General features: G+C 41.7%; 1 protein-coding gene across 1 annotated transcript in view; it reads right to left on the bottom strand.

The window, feature by feature from the left end:
• LOC100948930 (ATP-binding cassette sub-family A member 17-like) overlaps positions 1-18957 on the bottom strand; it is a 137500-nt gene that overhangs the window by 6856 nt on the left and 111687 nt on the right. Inside the window, exons 19-25 of the mRNA XM_023513859.1 lie at positions 16749-17022; positions 15822-16026; positions 14644-14863; positions 13252-13410; positions 7270-7448; positions 6472-6597; positions 5175-5369 (exon numbers count right to left, since the gene is read on the bottom strand). Of these exons, the coding sequence (XP_023369627.1) occupies positions 5175-5369; positions 6472-6597; positions 7270-7448; positions 13252-13410; positions 14644-14863; positions 15822-16026; positions 16749-17022 (1358 nt within the window). The remainder of the gene's footprint in view (positions 1-5174; positions 5370-6471; positions 6598-7269; positions 7449-13251; positions 13411-14643; positions 14864-15821; positions 16027-16748; positions 17023-18957) is intronic.

Genomic DNA, 18957 nt, shown 5'->3' with positions numbered 1-18957 from the left:
TTTTTTTTTTTGACAGACTCTCAGAGTCTGGAGTGCCTGGCCTCAGCCTAGCTCACAGTAATCTCAAACTCCTTGGTTCAGGGGATCTTCCTGCCTCAGCCTCCTGAGTAGTAACTAGGACTACTGGGACCCACCACAACACTTGGCTAATTTTTCTATCTTTAACAGAGACGGGGTCTCACTCTTACTCAGGCTGGTCTTGAACTACTGAGCTCATGGGATCTTCCTGCCTTGGCCTCCCAGAGTGCTTGGAATATAGGTGTAAGCCACTGCACTCAGCTAAGTTTTCTATTTCTTGAATCATTTTGGGATAGAAAGCTTGAAAATGGTACAAGCCACCACACCAATCCTGCTGCAATTTGGTTTAAATAAAATGAAAAGGCCAGGCACAACAGCTCACATCTGTAACCCCAGTACTCTGGGAGACTAAGGCAAGAGGTCCCTTGAGCTCAGGAGTTCAAGACCAGCCTGAGCAAGAGCAAGACCTTTAGTCTACTAAAAATAGAAAAATTAGTGAAGTGTGGTGGCATGTTCCTGGAATGCCATGCTGAGGCAGGAGGATCACTTGAGCCCAGGAGTCTGAGATTCCTGTGAGCTAGGCTGAGGCCATGGCATTCTATCTTGGACAACAGAGTAAGACTCTGTGAAAGAAGGAGGGAGGGAGGGAGGCAGAGAGATAGAGAAAGAGAGAGAATCCTACTGCCTAGAATGGCTTATCTTGGGTAGCCAAGCAGCCCTGTACACCATACAGTGGACCAATAACATGGACCAATGATTACCCCACCTTGGGGCCAAATAATTCTGAAGCAGAGATTGATGACTGACAGAAGCGCAACATGGACTTTCAGAAGGTGCTACTGATTTCTGGAAAGCCAGCAAATTCTGATAAGAATGAGAAGTATGCCTAAAAAGTCCATACAAAGGGCAGTGAGCAGATTTGCAAAGGAAGAGAGCAAGGAGGCAACTTTATTAGCATTTGTTGATGGGATTAGTTCACGTGAGATTTCTAGGAGAAAACAGGTTAAATATATTAAATTCTGGGCTGGGCATGGTGGCTCATGCCTGTGATCCTAGCACTCTTGAGAGGCCAAGACAGGTAGATTGCCCTGAGCTCACAGGTTCAACACTAGCCTGAGCAAGAGCGAGACCTTGTTTCTAAAAACAGCCAGGCTTTTTGTGGTGGGCACCTGTAATCCCAGCTACTTGGGAGGCTGAGGCAAGAGAATCACTTGAGCCCAGGAGTTTGAGGTTGCTGTGAGCTATGACACTATGGCACTCTACCAGGAATGACAACGTGAGACTCTGTCTCAAAAATAAAAATAAAAATAAATTAATTAATTAAATTTTGTCTCCCCAACTCAGAATTTTCACAAACTGCTGGGTGCACATTGGTTCCAGAAAGACTGAAATCCAATATCTCATCAGTTGGGCAGGATTAGGGCCTTGCAGGCAGATGAAATAATAACAAAGAAATGTAATATTTCTTATCATTTGAGTTTATGGACTAGCGTTCATACTTTCTGTATGAGCCATGGCAAATGTCTGTTGAATGTGTGGCTAATGACAATGAGGCCAGATGGAGGGTGTGGCCTGGACCACTTGTCCTTGTTCCTTTTTCTTTTCCCTCCATCCCTCCCTCCTTTCTTTCCTTTTGTTTTTATAATAGCTGTATTAAGATACAATTCACATGTTATATAATTCATCCATTACTAAGTACAATTCAAAGGTGTTTAGCATATTCAGAGCCCTGCATCTGTCATCACAATCAATTTTAGAACATTTCATCACCCTAAAAAGAAACCTATACCCAAAAGCAGTCACTCCCCATTTCTCTTCATATCTCAGCCCCTGGCTGCCACTAATTTACATACTGTCTTCATGGATTTGCCTGGGCATTTCATATAAATGGAATCATAACAAGGATAGATGATTAAATTTGCAAACTCATCCTAGAAAAAGTACTACATACCTCATTGCTGAATATTGCTATGGTCACCTTTGAAATACTCCCCTTGGGAAGCTATACACTGATGCCACCCTTAAAAGCAATTTTGGAACTTTTTTTCTGGAGTGGCCATGAGAGCTGTTGTTATATATTACCTTTGATGTCCTGAATGTCATCAAAATGTCTTCAAGGCTCTTTCTGCCATCTTTCTGTGCCACTATACTGGTGCATATGAATGTCCTGGATGATGCTTTTAAGAGCATCAACAGTGCCGAAAAGAGGCAAACATCAGGTACTTCCTTATAAGGCTGTGTTCCAAAGTCACTGTTTAGTTTCTAACTGTGATGATGAATCATGCTTACATTGCCAAATTTGAAATCATTAATGATCACAGAGCTGAGAAAATTGTTGTGAACATCGCAGGCAGGTTAAACAAGTGTGAAGTGATCAGTCTCAAATTTGATGTGCAACTCAAAAATCTAGAAAAATGGCAGAATAATCTGCTTGCATCTTGCCAGTTTGGTTTCATTGTACTGACAATTTTAGCTGGCATCATGGCCCAGGGAGAAGCAAGAAGAAAACACATAGGAGGGAAAATCCTAGGATTCTTTTTCTAGGGATGTAATACATACTTAAAAATAAAATGCCTTTTTGTCCATGAATATTCTCATACAGGTTTCTGTGTGGATGTAGGTTTTCAGTTCTTTTGGGTATACACTAGGAGCAGAATTGCTAGGTCTATGTTTAACCTTTTGGGTATCCTTTCTGATAATTTTATTTATTTATTTTTTTAGAAATGGGGTCTTGCTCTGTCATCCAGGCTGGAGCACAATGGTGTGATTATAGCTTACAGTAACCCCTAAATTCCTGGGCTCAAGGGATCCTCCTGCCTTAGCCTTCCTGAGTAGCTAGAACTACAGGCTCCTACCACCACACCCAGCTAATTTATTTTTTGTAGAGACAGGGTCATTACTATGTTACTCAGGATGGTCTTGAACTCCTGGCTTCAAGCAATCTTCTCACCTTGGCCTCTCAAACTGGTGAGATTACAAGTATGAGCCATCATTCCCAGATCTCATCTGATAATTTTAATCTATTGATTAGAGTTTTTATTACATTTATATCTAATGTAATTACTGATATATTTGGATTTAAATATACAAATCTTTTTTTTTCTTTACTGTTTTCTCTACTTAATTTTTTTTTTTTTATGGTTTGGGATTCATTGAGGGTACAAAGAATTAGGTTACACTGATAGCATTTGTTAGATAAAGTCCCTCTTATAATTGTGTCCCACACCCAAGAGATATGCCATACACCACAACCCCCATTCCCCTCCCTCCTCTCCTCTTCTCGCTCCCTCATTTCCCTTCCCTACTCCTTGTATTAGTTCTTCTATTGCCTTCATATTAGAATTGAGTACACTGGATTCTTATTTCTCCATTCTTATGATGCTTTACTAAGAAGAATGTGTTCCATCTCTATCCAGGTTAATACAAAAGATGTAAAGTTCCCATCTTTTTAATGGCTGAATAGTATTCCATGGTATACATATACCATAGCTTGTTAATATATTCCTAGGTTGTTTCCACATTTGGCAATTGTAAATTGAGCTGTGACAGTCTAGTGCAAATGTTCTTATGATAAAAGGATTTTTTTTTTCTTTTGGGTAGATGCCTAGTAATGGGATTGCAAGATCAAGTGGGAGGTCCTATTTGAGTTGAGGATTCTCCATATTTCCTTCCAAAAAGGTTGTATTAGTTTGCAGTCCTATCAGCAATATAACAGTGTTCCTTTCTCTCCACATCCATGCCAGCATCTGTAGCTTTGAGAATTTGTGGTGTGCGCCATTCTCACTGGTGTTAGGTGATATCTCAGAGTAGTTTTTTTTTTTTTTTTTTTGGAGACAGAGCCTCAAGCTGTCACCCTGGGCAGAGTGCCGTGGCATTACAGCTCACAGCAACCTCCAACTCCTGGGCTCAAGCGAGTCTCCTGCCTCCGCCTCCCAAGTAGCTGGGACCACAGGCGCCCGCCACAACGCCCGGCTATTTTTTGGTTGCAGCCGTCATTGTTGTTTGGCGGGCCCGGGCTGGGGATTCGAACCCGCCACCTTAGGTGTACGTGGCTGGTGCCTTAGCCGGTTGAGCTATAGGCACCAAGCCTCAGAGTAGTTTTGATTTGCAGTTCTCTGATGAAAACCTACAATCTTATTCAGGGTATCTATTTATCTCATATGTTCCTTACTCATAAGCTTAAGGAATTATTTATCCTTTATGTCCCATGCTCTCCTCCCAATTTTTATCTTGTCACATTATTGTTTTTTCTTTCTTTCTTTCTTTTCTTTTCTTTTTTTTTGAGACAGAGCCTCAAGCTGTTGCCCTGGGTAGAATGCCATGGCATCATAGCACACAGCAACCTCCAACTCTTGGGCTCAAGCTATCCTCTTGCCTCAGTTTTTCTATTTTTGGTAAAGATAGGGTCTCACTTTTTGCTCAGCCTGGTCTCAAACTTGTGAGCTCAAGCAATCCAACCCCACCTCAGCCTCCCAGAGTGCTAGGATTACAGGCATAAGCCACTGTGCCCGGCCTGTCACGTTATTTTTTTCATTCTTCTATTTTTTCCTTTATTAGCTTAAAAGACTCAGTGCATGTTGAATGAGAAATGCCAGTCTATAGGACCAGGTGAAGAAGAGCAACCAAATGAGTTTGAAAAAGAAGTACTAGTGACAGAGAAGAGCTAGAAGAGGGGGCAGCTACTGGAATAGACATAGGAAGGCTGGTGTTTGCAGGAGTAAAGGCAACAAGAAGTGTGGCAGAGCAGTCGAGGAAGAGACAGATTAACAATTAGTAGTCACTTTAGCTTGGGGTGTCTAGTAGGAATAGGAGCCGGGAGAGCACATTCAAGGGTTACATGGGCAGGGGCATTTGTGGACTGTGGCTGCTGACTGCACGTCCAGATGGTTCCTTGAGTAGCAGGTGGGCATGAGCCACTCCTTCCCCCCAGAAGAATAGTGGAGACACTCTAGGGCTTGTTGAGTTTCAGGTGCCTGAAGGACATACATGAGATGACACTAAGTAAACAGTTGGAGCTCAGAGAAGCATCTAGGATGCAGATATGGATTTGGGGGGGTGTCACAGATGAAACTGATAATGTGGAATTCTTCAGAGATAAGACCCATTCTAGTTTCCTTTCCCCAAATCTCCAGCTTTGTTTCCAAGGCCATACCCACCTTCCCTATGTTAGACTTGATGCTGATGCCCCTAACAAAGGCATCTCCAGAGGTTATGGGCTTTTCCCCAGTAAGCATTTTGAAAACGGAAGACTTCCCAGCTCCATTGAGGCCAAGAAGTCCAAAGCATTCTTGTGCTTGCACGGTGAAGGATACTTCATTCACAGCCAGCAGGGGTACCTTCTTGACATAGATCTGAGATATGAAAGACAGGAGACACAGTGAGGAGCTGGTGGTCAGCAGTCCTGGAGCTGTACTGTGTTCACTGCACAGCACTCTAGGATAGGTCTGTGCTGCCTTTGTGCCCAGGCTGCCCCTCCTGCACACAGGCCCTGGGCTGGGACCTGCCTTCTCTCAGCTGCTACTTTCTTTCTTTTCTTTCTTTCTTTCTTTCTTTCTTTAAAGACAGAGTCTCACTTTGTTGCCCTGGGTAGAATACTGTGGTGTCATGGCTCACAGCAACTTTCAGCTCTTGGGCTTAGGCAATTCTCTTGCCTCAGCCTCCAAAGTAGCTAGGACTACAGGTACACGCCACAATTCCTGGCTATTTTTGCTGCAGTTTGGCCAGGGCCAGGTTTGAACCTGCCACCCTCGGTATATGGGGCCAGCGCCCTACTCACTGAGCCACAGGCGCCACCCTCAGCTGCTAATTTCAACATGAGTAGTTAGGCTTTCTCTCTTCTAACTTGCATATTGGAAACTTAGTTCTCTAAAATAAGGCTTTTCTCTTCTATCCCTATAGCAAACAAAATCTTTTTGATGTTTGTCTCATGATTTTCTTTGTTTTTAACCACTTGTAACTATAGGGAAACAATACAACTAACAAACTTGGAGGAAAATATTACCAAGTTCCTGGATATTTGAAATATTTTTCAAAAGAATTCTCTCTGAAGCAATCAGGGAGTCTGAGGAAACCTGGTTTGAGCTTTCTGAAATTTTCCCTTACCTCGGCTCCTCTGAAAATTGTCTTCTAGATCCAGAGAGATTCAACCAATCATGTTTGACTTTTTAGCCCTACTTGCTTCTTGGGGTTCATGGCTCTGGTTCCCTCCCATCCCAGGTCTTCCATTCTTCTAGGGACCATAGCCCAGAAAACACAGGGCTGAGTGGCTGATGTCTGTCTCTGGGGACATACATGAACTCAGATGTGATTCATTCACACAGAGGAACCTCACACTGAGTCAGCCACCAGGACTCCAAGCCCATAGGCAAGGCTGTGTCCACCAAATTGTCAAATTTGTAGCAAAGGTCCCCAGAGAATAATGTTCTTGACTTTTAAAAGCCAAGTTGACTTTACCTTTGATATTTTTTTAACAACTAGTGGATTTTTCTCATACAACTTTCTCAAATGAGTCTGGATAGTTTTTGCCTCTTCTTTGACATCTTGGTCTTCAGGTACTAGTGTAACTTTGCGCAACACTGCCTATATTTCCAGAACAAGGAGGGAAAATGTAACTGTTTTGAAAGAGGAGAAAGCAGAGGTTAAGGGGAACCACAAAAACCACCTCCCTAGGAAGACCACCTCCCTTGGTTCTTGTTCACACACTCCTACCCTTATCTCAGGAGTGCCTACAGGTATACAAGGCTGAAGTCATATAGACATGACAATGATATGGGAGATGGGGAGATTTCACATACAGTGACTTTTGAGGAAAACTATTCAGACTGAAAGCCTGAATATGGCAAGATATAACAAAAGGCTGTTTTCTACAAAGTTTCTTTGGGTGGTCTTGGCCTCTAGAAGATATTCTGACCAAGAGTTGAATAGACCCTTCTCCTGCCTGGCTCATGGATGACTATGGGGAAGAGATGTTCCAGAAGGTGACTGGTTTTAGGAAACCCAGAGTCTGACAAGCAGGCCCTTAAGGCACCCAGGTGACTAGCATTATGGATCAGGATAACAGAGGCTAAGCTAGGGCCATCCTCTCTCTCTGAGTGCCCCTGGGCATAGCTGTCATTGCCATGAGATTGGACCAGATGGTCTCCAGGCTCCTTCTGGTGCTGAAGAATCCAGGCAGTTAGAGACCACAGGAAGGAAGATATGAAGTCTGGCCCTTGACCTGTCCTTAGAATATTTAAATTCTGATACACTCACCAAATTTTTCTTTGTGCAGAAGTAAGCAAACCTGGTTTTCAGTTTCCAGAACATATTGGTTTCAATAAAGAAAAGCAGGATTATATATATGGGTCCTAAGATAGCCAAGGCTGTTAGGTACTTCCCTATCCCTAGAGACTCCCAGGCATAGATGTTCTTTTGGACCACATATCCTTCTGCTAAAATAGGATAAACAGAAGTGATCAATATCTGAAGACTGAAGTTATTAATCTTCAAAGCTATTCCTTACCTTTATGCAAAGAAGGTAATTCCTATTACAATAAAAAACACTTAACAGTACCCCATGATTGCATTAATGTACACAGCTATGATTTAATAATTAAAAAAAAGAACACTTAACAGAAGCATTATTATCATTAGTGCTATCACCATGGCCCTGCAAATAGTCAGCATGACTATTGTGTTTTCCTTGTGTGTAAAAATAATGTAATAAAAGACTTTCCTCATGTTGTATACAACAAACATATATAAATTTTCTTTGTCAATTAAAAAACAAAATAAAATAAATAAAAGGTTTTTCTTTATCCACACGACAGTTATTTGAAATTAAAAATATTTATATGTTTATTTCTTCTACCAATCATTAATCACCCTGCAATTTCAAATGACCACTAATGTAAAAAACACTTAAAGGCCTCTTTTATCTGGTGTATCTTAAAATTTTTTCTTTGAAATCTGTATTTTAAAATTATAAAATAAATTAATGCTCATTTGAAAAAAGAGACATGGGCCAGGTGCAGTGGCTCATATCTGTAATCCTAGCATTCTGGGAGGCCGAGGCAGGTGGATTACTTGAGCTCACGAGTTTAAGACCAGCCTGAGCAAAAAGTGAGACCCCCATCTCTACTAGAAATAGAAAAACTAGCTGGGTGTTGTGGCAGGCGCCTGTAGTTCCAGCTACTCAGGAGGCTGAGGCAGGAGGATTGCTTGAGCCCAGAAGTTTGAGGTTGCTGTGAGCTATGTGCCTCTACCCGGGGTGACAGAGTGAGACTGTCTCAAAAGCAAAAACAAACAAACAAACAAAGATACATGAACTAGAAAACACAGGTACTGCTATAGTTTTGTGCATAATTCTTTCATATTTTCTAGATATTATCTTCTAAAATAAAAATAGAATTTAAAAAATAAGCCAGGCACAGTAGTTCATACCTGTAATCCTAGCACTCTAGGAGGCTCAGGCAGGAGAATCCCTTGCACACAGGAGTTCAAGACCAACCTGAGCAAGAGTGAGACCCTGTCTCTACTAAAAACAGAAAAAACTTAGTCGGGCATTGTGTCAGGTGCCTGTAGTCCCAGCTACTAGGGAGGCTGAGGCAGGAAGATCTCATGGAAAGTTGACTACAGTCACTAATAATGTATTATATACTTCCAAATAACAAGAAAATAAATTTAAAATGTCTCATCTTAAAAAATGATAGGTAAATGAGATGTTAATAGGCTTGATTTTTAAAAATTAACCTGGATTAATCATTTCACGCTGTATAGCAGAATATAACACTGTTCCCCATAAATGCATATAAATATGATTTGTCAATCCAAAATATTAATCTTAAAAAGTCTACTTTTATAGACATCTTTTTTCTTTCTTTTTTTTTTTGAGACAGAGCCTCAAGCTATCCCCCTGAGTAGAGTGCTGTGACATAACAGCTCACAGCAACCTCCAACTCCTGGGCTCAAGCGAGTCTCCTGCCTCAGCCTCTCAAGTAGCTGGGACCACAGGCACCCGCCACAACGCCCGGCTATTTTTTGGTTGCAGCCGTTATTGTTTTTTGGTGGGCCCGAGCTGGATTCGAACCCACCACCTTAGGTGTATGTGGCTGGCGCCTTAGCCACTTGAGCCACAGGCACTGAGCCTATTTCTTTTTTCTGTAGCAAAATGTGATGTTATTAAATTAAGATTATTTTTTTCCCCTGGGACAAGAGTCTACTCTGTTGCCCAGGATACCAGGTTAGAGTGCCATGGCATTAGTCTAGCTCACAGCAATCTCAAATTCTTGGGTTCAGGTGATCCTCCTGCCTCAGCCTCTCAAGTAGCTCAGACTACAGGCACCCACCACAATACCCAGCTAATTTTTCTGTTTTTTTAATAGAGATGTGGGATCTTGCTCTTGCTCAAGCTGGTCTTGAACTACTGAACTCAAGGGAGCCTCCCACCCTGGCCTTTGGGATTTTGTAATCCCAAAGAGCTAGGATTACAGGCATGAGCCACCTCGTCCCTACAAACGTCTTAATGAAAATAAAAATATGACATATCAAAATTGTGAGAAACAGCTAAAATAGTTCAGCTGAAAGTGTCCATGGTATACCATTAAATGCTTACATTAGAAAAGGAAGTTCTTGGCTAGGCATGGTGGCTCATACCTGTAATCCTAGTACTTTGGGAGGCCAAGATGAGGACATTACTTGACACCAGGAGTTTGAGATCAGCCTGAACAATACAGTAATACCCTGTCTCTACAAAAATTAGAAAAATTAGCCAGGCATTGTTGCAGGTACCTGTAGTCCTAGCTACTCAGAATGCAGAGATAGGAGGATCACTTGAGGAGTTTAAGGTAGCTGTGAGTGAAGCTGACACCACTGTACCCTAGCCTGGATAACAGAGATTCTCAGGCGGTGCCTGTGGTGTTCAGTGGGTAGGGCGCTGGTCCCATATACAGAGGGTGGTGGGTTCAAACCTGGCCCCAGCCAAACTGCAACAAAAAAATAGCTAGGCATTGTGGTGGGTGCTTGTAATCCCAGCTACTCGGGAGGCTGAGGCAAGAGAATCGCCTAAACCCAGGAGTTGGAGGTTGCTGTGAGCTGTGTGACACCAGTGCATACTATTGAGGGCAACAAAGTGAAACTCTGTCTCTAAAAATAAATAAATAATAAGAACTTTCCAGAGATTCTTTCTCAAAAGAAAAGAAGAAAAGGATCAGCACCTGTGGCTCAGCAGCTAGGGCGCCAGCGACATACACTGGAGCTGGCAGGTTTGAACCCAGCCTGGGCCTGCCAAACAACAATGACAACTGCAACCAAAAAATAGCCAGGCTTTACAGTGGGTGCCTGTAGTCCCAGCTACTTGGGAGGGTGAAGCAAGAGAATTGCTTACACCCAAGATTTTGAGGTTGCTGTGAGCTGTGACACCAGGGTACTCCTCTACCCAGGGCGACAGAGAGAGAGAAAGAAAAGAAAGTTATCAAATTGGCTCGGTGCCCATAGCACAATGGTTACAGCAGGAGCCACATACACCAAGGGTGGCAGGTTCAAACCTGGCCCAGGCCAGCTAAACAACAAATTCCAACTGCAACAAAAAATAGCCAGGCGTTGTGGTGTGTGTCTATAGTCCCAGCTACTTGGGAGGCTGAGGCATGAGAATTGCTTGAGCCTAAGAGTTTGAGGTTGCTGTGAGCTATGATGCCACAGCACTCTACCAAGGGTGACATAGTGAGACTCTGTCTCAAAAAAAAAAAAAGGAAAAGAAAGTTATCAAATTAATAATCTATACTTCCAGCTTTAAATAGTACAAAAAGACCAACAAAATAAACCCAAACCAAGCAGAAAGAAGGCATATTATGAGTGAAAATTACTGAAATTAAAACAAAAATAGAGAAAAATCAATGAAATCAAAAGGTGGTTCTTTGAAAAGAACAATATAATTGGTAAATCTCTAGCAAGACTGACAAAAAGGAAAGAAAATATAGCCAATATCAGGAATGAAAAAAAGGACCTTACCTCATCACAAACTCCATAGACATTAAAATAATTATAAGGGAATACTATGAACAATTTTAGCCCATAAATAAAACAACTGAACTGAAACTGACCAATTCTTTGAAAGTATCAAAATACCAGAACTAAATAGTAACTAATAAGATGAGCTATCAAAGAAATTGAATTTGTAGTTAAAAATCTTCCAAAGCATAGATCTTTTGTCTTTTCAAAGAATAGTGCTGAGACAATTTGATATATATGCTAAAGAATGAATTTGGACCTTTACCTGATGCATGGAAAAAAATAACTCAAGTCTGGGTGAGGTGACTCATGCTTGTAATCCTAGAAATCTGAGAGGCCAAGGAAGGAGAATCACTTGAACTCAAGAGTTAGAGACTAGCCTGAGCAAATAGCAAGCCTCCACCTCTATTTTATAAAAATAGAAAAATTAGCTGGGGTATGGTGATATGTGCCTCTAGCTACTCAGATGGCTGAGGTGGAAGGATTGTTTGAACCCAGGAGTCTGAGGCCACAGTGAGCTATGATGATGCCACTGCATTCCAGGCTGGGTGACAGAGCAAGATCCTGTCTTTTATTAAAAAAAAAAAAAAAAAACACCAAAAAGGAAATTACGTTAAAATGAGTCAAAGACCTAAAAGTAGGAGCTAAAACTCTTATAAGGAAATACACATGTGAATCTTCCATATCTTGGATAAAGCAATGGCTTCTTAAATCAAAAGCATAAGCGGCAAAAAAAAAAAAAAATAACAGATAAATTAGACGTTGTCATAATTAAAAACTTTTGTGCATTAAAGGACATTATCAAGAAAGTAAAAAGCAACCTCCAAAATAAGAGGAAATACTTGACAATTATATATCTGATAAGGGTCTGGTATCCAAATTTATTTATTTATTTGAGACAGAGTCTGTCATAGCTCACAGCAACCTCAAACTCTTGGGCTCAAGCGATTTTCTTGCCTCAGCCTCCCAAGTGACTGGGACTACAGGCACCTGCCACAATGCCAGGCTATTTTTAGAGACGAGGTCTCGCTGTTGCTCAGGCTGGTCTCAAACTCGTGAGCTCAGGCAATCCACTCACATGGGTCTCCCAAGTGGTGGGATTACAGGCATGAGCCACCACACCCAGCCTTGGTATCCAAATTTATAAAGAATTCTTACAACTTTATGATAAAAAGACAATTCAATTAAAAGCTGAGAAAGGATTTGACTAGACAGCTCTCTCAAGAAGGTATGCAAATAGTTAACAAGCACATGAAAGGATGCTCAACATCATTAGTAGTTAGGGAAACAAAAATCAAAATCACAATGAGATACTAGAATAGCTATATGAATTTTTGTTTTTAGAGTTGGAGTCTTACTGTGTTGCCCAGGCTGGCATTGAACTCCTGGGCTCAAGTGACCTTCCTGCCTCAGCCTCCCAAGTAGCTGGGACCAGGCACCTAGCTTTGTAATATTAAAAAGGAAATTACAAAATGTTGGAAAATGGGTCATAAAATTACCGTTAGATTTTCCTGGTAAGAAATGTTAAAAAGAGTCCTTCAGGTCCAAAAGAAAGGACACTAGAGAGTAATCTGTCACCTTACGAAGAGATAAGGGGTTGAGTTAGGTGGCTTATTCCCATAATCCTAGCTCTTTGGGAGGCAGGAGGATTTCTTGAGGCCAGAAGTTTGAGACCAGCCTGAGCAAGGATGAGAGCCCACTTCTACGAAAAATAGAAGATTAAGCCAGGCGTGGTGACTCAAGCTTGTAGTTCTAGGTACTCAGGAGGCTGAGGCAGGAGGATCACTTGAGCCCAGGAGTTTGAGGTTACAGGGAGCTAAGCTGACCTCACTGTGCTCTAGCCTGGGTGACAGAGAAAGACTTTGTCTAAAAAAAAAAGAACGAAATACTGATAAATGCTACAATATGGATAACCCTGAAAGATGTTGCACTAAGTGAAAGAGGATCAACAGAAAGATCACATGTTGTATGACTGTGTCTTTGTGAAAAATCCAGAACAGGCAAATCATAGAGATAGGCAGTAGATTAGTAATTGCCAGGGGCAGCTGGGGAGAGAAGGGAATGGGGAATGACTGTTAAGTATACGATTTCTTTTTAGAATGATGAATATTTTGGAGTTAGATAGTGATAAAGGTTGAAAAACTCTCTGAATACACACAAACACTGACTAGTAAACTTAAAAAGGGTGAATTTTGTGTGAATTATATATCAAAAATATAACCAAAAAATTCCATTTACAATACTCACAAACTTCATTGCACTCAATGTGGTTCAGGTTCTTGGTCTTGCACAACTGCTGTAATTCAAAGTTGTAATATAAGTTGGAGAAAGCCATCCCCAGGCAGTAGCCTGGAAGTATCAGGAATGTATCATCCAAGGATTTTGCAACTGTTGTGTAGCCTAGCTCTATGAAGAGAAAAGGAAATATTACCTCTACTTGCAGGAAGAAAAGGGCACATCTTCTACCATCTCTCCTTCATTCTCAGTCTCTATACCACCACATTCCCAGACATTTGGAGCTGAGACCTGGTCCTCCCTGACCCCTGGTTTTCCCTCTTCCTCTATAGTCATCTAACCTCCAACACAAAAGGATTTTTCTTCTGCTATGCTCCTGAATCTGTGTCACTTTACTTCAATTTCAGTTGTTTATACACAAGAATCAGAAAGAGCACAACATGTTTAAGGAAATCAGTAAGGGCATGGCTGCAACAGAGGAGGCTTTTGCAGAGAGGGTGGAGTTGAGGGTAAAGGAGACGAGGTTTACAAGTGAGAAGGGGGGCAAGAGCAGGTCTGGTAGGCCAGCTACAGAGTTGTCTGAATGTCATCTTACAGAGAGAGGAGACAAATTACCATTAAGAGTCCCTTAGGAGACAGAATGACTCCTGAGAGCATTCCAGAGGTAAGATGTCAGTGTGTTTATCCAACCCTGAGCTGGAGCGATGGCAGCCTAAATGTGAAGATGCCAGTTTTAAGGAGTGTGGTGTGAATGATTCCTCACTTCTGGCTTCCTTTACTCTATCTGCACACTCACCAAGCAGGTGTTCCTTAACCTTGGTATATTCATTTACTTATTATCTTTTTTATCAAGGAATAATATATTTTAGTGAAATGCTCAGAGCATAAATGGACAATGTGATGAATTTTTAAAAATATATAAGCCCAGGTTACAAAGATTCCAACCAAGATAAAGAACTAGAAAGTTCATTAGGAAGTTTCATCACTCTAGAAAGTTCTCTAAAGTCTCTTTTTAGTCAATTTTTCTCTCCCCAACTCTGAGGCAACCACTTTTCTGATTCTATCACCAGGATTAGTTTTCTCTGCTTGTGGACTGGACGTGAGTGGTGTCATACAGTAATCACTTTTAGGGTCGACATCGTTATTTATGACACTCATTCACATAGTTAAATGTCCCTGTTTTATTAAGTAGTGATCCATTGAATAAATATGACAACTGTATTTTTTCGTTCTCATGGAGATGTGTGTTTGGGACGTTTCCAGTTTGGACCTCTTCAGACTATAGTTTCAGTGAACACTCCCCCTCAGGTTTTTAGTAGATACCCACCTTCCTGGGCACAATATCTGAGGCTGCTGGAGGAAACGTGAAAGTTTGATGTGATATGTGGCTAAAATGGTCCTTACCTTGTTCACCTGTGATGGAGATGAGAACAAAGGGGCAGATGCTCAAGAAGGTGAGCATTATGACAAGCTTGACACACGCATTAGCAGCATTTTCGAAGGAGAAACTGACCAAGTAGATGCAGGGGATAATGGCTGAGCCATACAACATTAACATCAAGATCACAGCCAGCATGTTTCCATTGCGTGTGAAAGCTTCTTCATTGTAGTATGAAAACACCATCTGAGGAAAATAAAGGGGGAAAATTTTAGAAAAGTCACTAAGAGTCAATCCTAGACACTGGAGAAAGAATATGATAAGCTCCATTGTAAAAATAAGGTGCTAGCAAATCCCAGGCATCTCCCTGCATCCACTCCTCCCCTGATGCAGAGTTCGGCAAGCCCCAAACTCTGCTTGCAGCAGCTGCCTTGGAAAGCACAGTGCAGCATGGCGGGATGAGAGTTCAGGGATGTTCACAAATTCCACAGTCAAAACAAAAAAGTAAGTGATCCACTCTGAATAAAATAACCATGGAACTCTCAAACTACTTAATTCAATCACAACCAAATACTTCAACCATCACTACCTTGGTGAGGTATTTCTGGACAATAAAGGTATTTCATGTTCCCAAAGCACTACCTCTTACTAGCTTCAGGCAGTAATTCTGTGGGTGCCACAGAATTTTCTCCTAACAATACCAGGAACTGAGTCATCATTTGTGTTTTTTGGGTGGCTTTTTTTTTTTTGGAGACAGTATCACTCTATTGCCTAGGGTAGAGTATAGCAGTGTCAGCCTGGCTCCACAGCAACCACAAACTCCTGGGCTCAAGTGATCCTTCTGCTTCAGCCTCCCAAGTAGCTGAGACTACAAATGTGCACAACCATGCCTTGCTAGATTTCTATTTTTTGTAGAGGTGGGGTCTCACTATGTTGCTCAGGCTGGTCTCAAACTTCTGGACTCAAGTGATCCTCCATTTCAGCCTCTCAAAGTACTGGAATTATAGGTATGAGTCACTATGGACCACCTCAGTCATCTTTTACTGAGGGTTAGTGATGAGGGAGCTTCCAAACCCTGAGTCCTCAGTCAGGGGCTGAGCTGCCAGCCTAGATGTCCCAGTGGGTTCTGCTTCTGCATAAGGGTTCCCAAGGTAAGCCTGTTGTAGTCTGTAGGGGAAGGACCCCAGCACCATCTAGTACTCACCACCAGCAGCAGACTGGAGATGAGAAAGGAGATGAGGTCCCACAGTAGAGCAGAGAGCCAGTAAGTAGCTACATAAACTCCACTGACCAACTGGATGTGCTTGGCAGAGAGGCATCTCTCTCTAACAATCAAGATGGAAAAAGAACTAGACAGGAAAGCTATTCCAAAAAGCAAGTTGATAACAAGATAATGTCCTTTAGGGCCCCTGTAAAAGATAGGACATGAGGAGAAAGGTAGCAGTTTATGTGGAACATAAAATAACAACTATCTTCTAAATAATAATATATATTTTTTGAGACAGAGTCTCACTATGTTGCCCTTGATAGAGTGCTGTGACATCATAGCTCACAGAAACCTCTAACTCTTAGGCTTAAGTGAGTCTCTTGCCTCAGCCTCCTGAGTAGCTGGGACTACAGGCACCTGCCACAACACTGGGCAATTTTTTGTTGTTGTTGTTGTTGTCATTCTTGTTTGGCAGGCCAGGGCTAGCTTTGAACTTGCCAGCCTCAGTGTATGTGGCTAGTGCCCTAGTCATCCCCAGTGTATGTGGCAGGCATCCTATCTGCTGAGCTACAGGCACTGAGCCTCAAAATAATAATTTGTAATTAAAACAAGAAACAAAGAAATAAGTAGGACTCAGGGTGTCCAACCTGTGGTCCACTGGTGGCATGCTGATTTTGTGAGGACTTTTTTGAGCTTATCTAGGGTGTCAAATATCATGAAAATTATGGATGGACCGTTTTTGGTTTTTTTTTTGCTAATTAGCTTTCATTAGTGTTTGTGTATTTACTATGTAGCCCAAGATAACTCTTATTCTTCCAATGTGTTCCAGAAAAGAAAAAAGTTTGGACACCCCTGATAGGTATAGAGCAGGGAGCCCTACAAATGAATAAGCTTGAACCTGGAGAGAAGAAAAGATGCACATACTGATATAAGATATTCTCTGAGACTTCTGAGGCTGACTGAGGTTGAGGGTGGTTGGATACGCTGATGGAAGCCCTGGCACCAGAAAGCAACTTGAAAAGGAAATTGTCCACCAAAGCCAGAGCCAGGGCAGGGGAATGGTACACCTGGTTGTTGAATAATGCTGTTACAACAGTGTGATTTCCCACATCTTCAAAGGATGCTGCCACTATATAGAGTCTGTTAAAGCCCTCAGGCTCTTCTTTGGCCTTTTTCAACAGGAACTCATCCATAGAACCTAGAAGGGAGGAAGATATCTGCTAGGCAATGAGAATTATAGACATCATGCCAGGCTGCGTGCAGTGTGATATGCTCACCATGGGTCCCCCTACCCCCGCCTGTTGTTCCTCTTTGTATCACCAGTGTCCACCACATCCAGGAGTGAGCCACTTCTTGCCACACCCTGACCTGCCTTCTAGTCTATCTATAAGTCTTGTCTTTTAAAAATCTCTTTCCATTCTGTTTATTTCTCTCCTTTTCACTGCCTTACCCAGGTCCAAGTCCCATCATTTTTGCCTGGACTATGTGTTGTAAACCAAAGCTCCTGCCTTCTGTCTGGTACCTCCAGACTGTTTGAAAGGACGCACCTGGTGGTAGAGTATCCTACCAACCAACTGTGCAGTGGCTCTCCACTGCCCTCACAACAAAGCCAAATTCCTGCATATGATTTATAGAGCTCACTAACTACTTAAACTCAGCCTCATGTCCTGAAGTTTCAGTCATGCCAAAGGGCTTACAAATGCTCTTCCCGTTGTTTACAATGTTCTTTGGTTACCTTCCCTTTGGTTACTACTCATACTTTAGATTTTGACCCTGGAGCCAACTCTGACCCTCCAAGGCGAAGACAGGTCTATGTGGTTTCATAGCACTGCAATCATAGTCATTGTCATTTTTTGTTCTAATTAACTATCACTTATCGGTGAGGTCTCTTGACTAGAAGCTTCAGAGTACTAGTAATGTATTATTCATTACTGCATTCCCACCACACAGTGCCAAATCAAATATATAATCCATCTAGAATTCCGGACTTGTTAGTGCTGGAAGCGACCTTTAATCACAGTGATGACAATAATGACAATAGCCCAACTGGGCCCAACTATACAAAGCACTTGATAGTCTCTCCCTCACGGAATTGTTCTAACTGAGAGGCAAGATTTACTACTTTCCTCATTTGGCATATGAAGAAACCAAGGCACAAAGAAGCAGAGCATTATGACCCAACCATTTTGTCACATCCTATTCTGTGCTTAATCTCTTTATTTACTTCCTTCCTTATTTATTAACTTATCTATCTACTATCATCTCAACTCCTGGGCTCAAGTGATCCTCCTGCTTCTGGCCACCACACCTGCCCTACTTTATTTTTTTGAGACAGAGTCTCATTGTCGCCCTCTGTAGACTGCTATAGCATCACAGCTCACAGCAACCTCAAACTCTTAGGCTCAAGTGATTCTCTTGTCTCAGCCTCCCTAGTAGCTGGGTCTACAGACGCCTACCACAATGCCCAGCTATTTTTAGAGACAGGAGTCTCACTCCTGCTCAGACTGGTCTTGAACCTGTGAGCTCAGGCATTCCACCTGCCTCAGCCTTCCAGAATGCTATAATTATAAGTGTGAGCCACTGCACCCAACCCTAATTTTAAATTTGTACAGATGGAATCTTGTAATTGCCCAGGCTAGTCTTAAACTCAAGTAATCCTCCCACCTTGGCCTCCTAGGTGTGAGCAACAATGCCTAGCTTCTTCACTTTATTTTTTAAGTTATTCCTTTAACAATTTATTTAATAAAAATAATACATGAATATAATTTTAAAAATCAAATAGTTAGATAAGATTTATAATAAGAAATAGCAGTGACCTGCCCTATCCCTCACAGTCCTCAGGGACTACTCACCAGAAGCAACCCCTTTCACATCTGCTAGCTGTTGTTTCTCCACATTCCAAATAAAACATTTGTATCTTTTTCTCTTACAACCTCTCCCACCACAGCAGTGATTTTCAACCGCTGTGCCATGAGAGGATCTTAGATGCACCACGAAGAATTTAAAGATCATTATTTAGCAAACAGTATAACCTAATTCTTTGTACTCAATGAATCCCAAACAATAAAAAAAAGACCATTAATTAAATTATTTTCAAAATAAGTTCAAAGCAGTGTCTTTTTACTTTTTTTTT

This window comes from Otolemur garnettii, unplaced genomic scaffold (genome assembly GCF_000181295.1).
Source record: "Otolemur garnettii isolate 467f Iridium unplaced genomic scaffold, OtoGar3 scaffold00044, whole genome shotgun sequence".
Taxonomy (NCBI): domain Eukaryota; kingdom Metazoa; phylum Chordata; class Mammalia; order Primates; family Galagidae; genus Otolemur; species Otolemur garnettii.
This window is presented reverse-complemented; position numbering and strand designations above follow the sequence as displayed.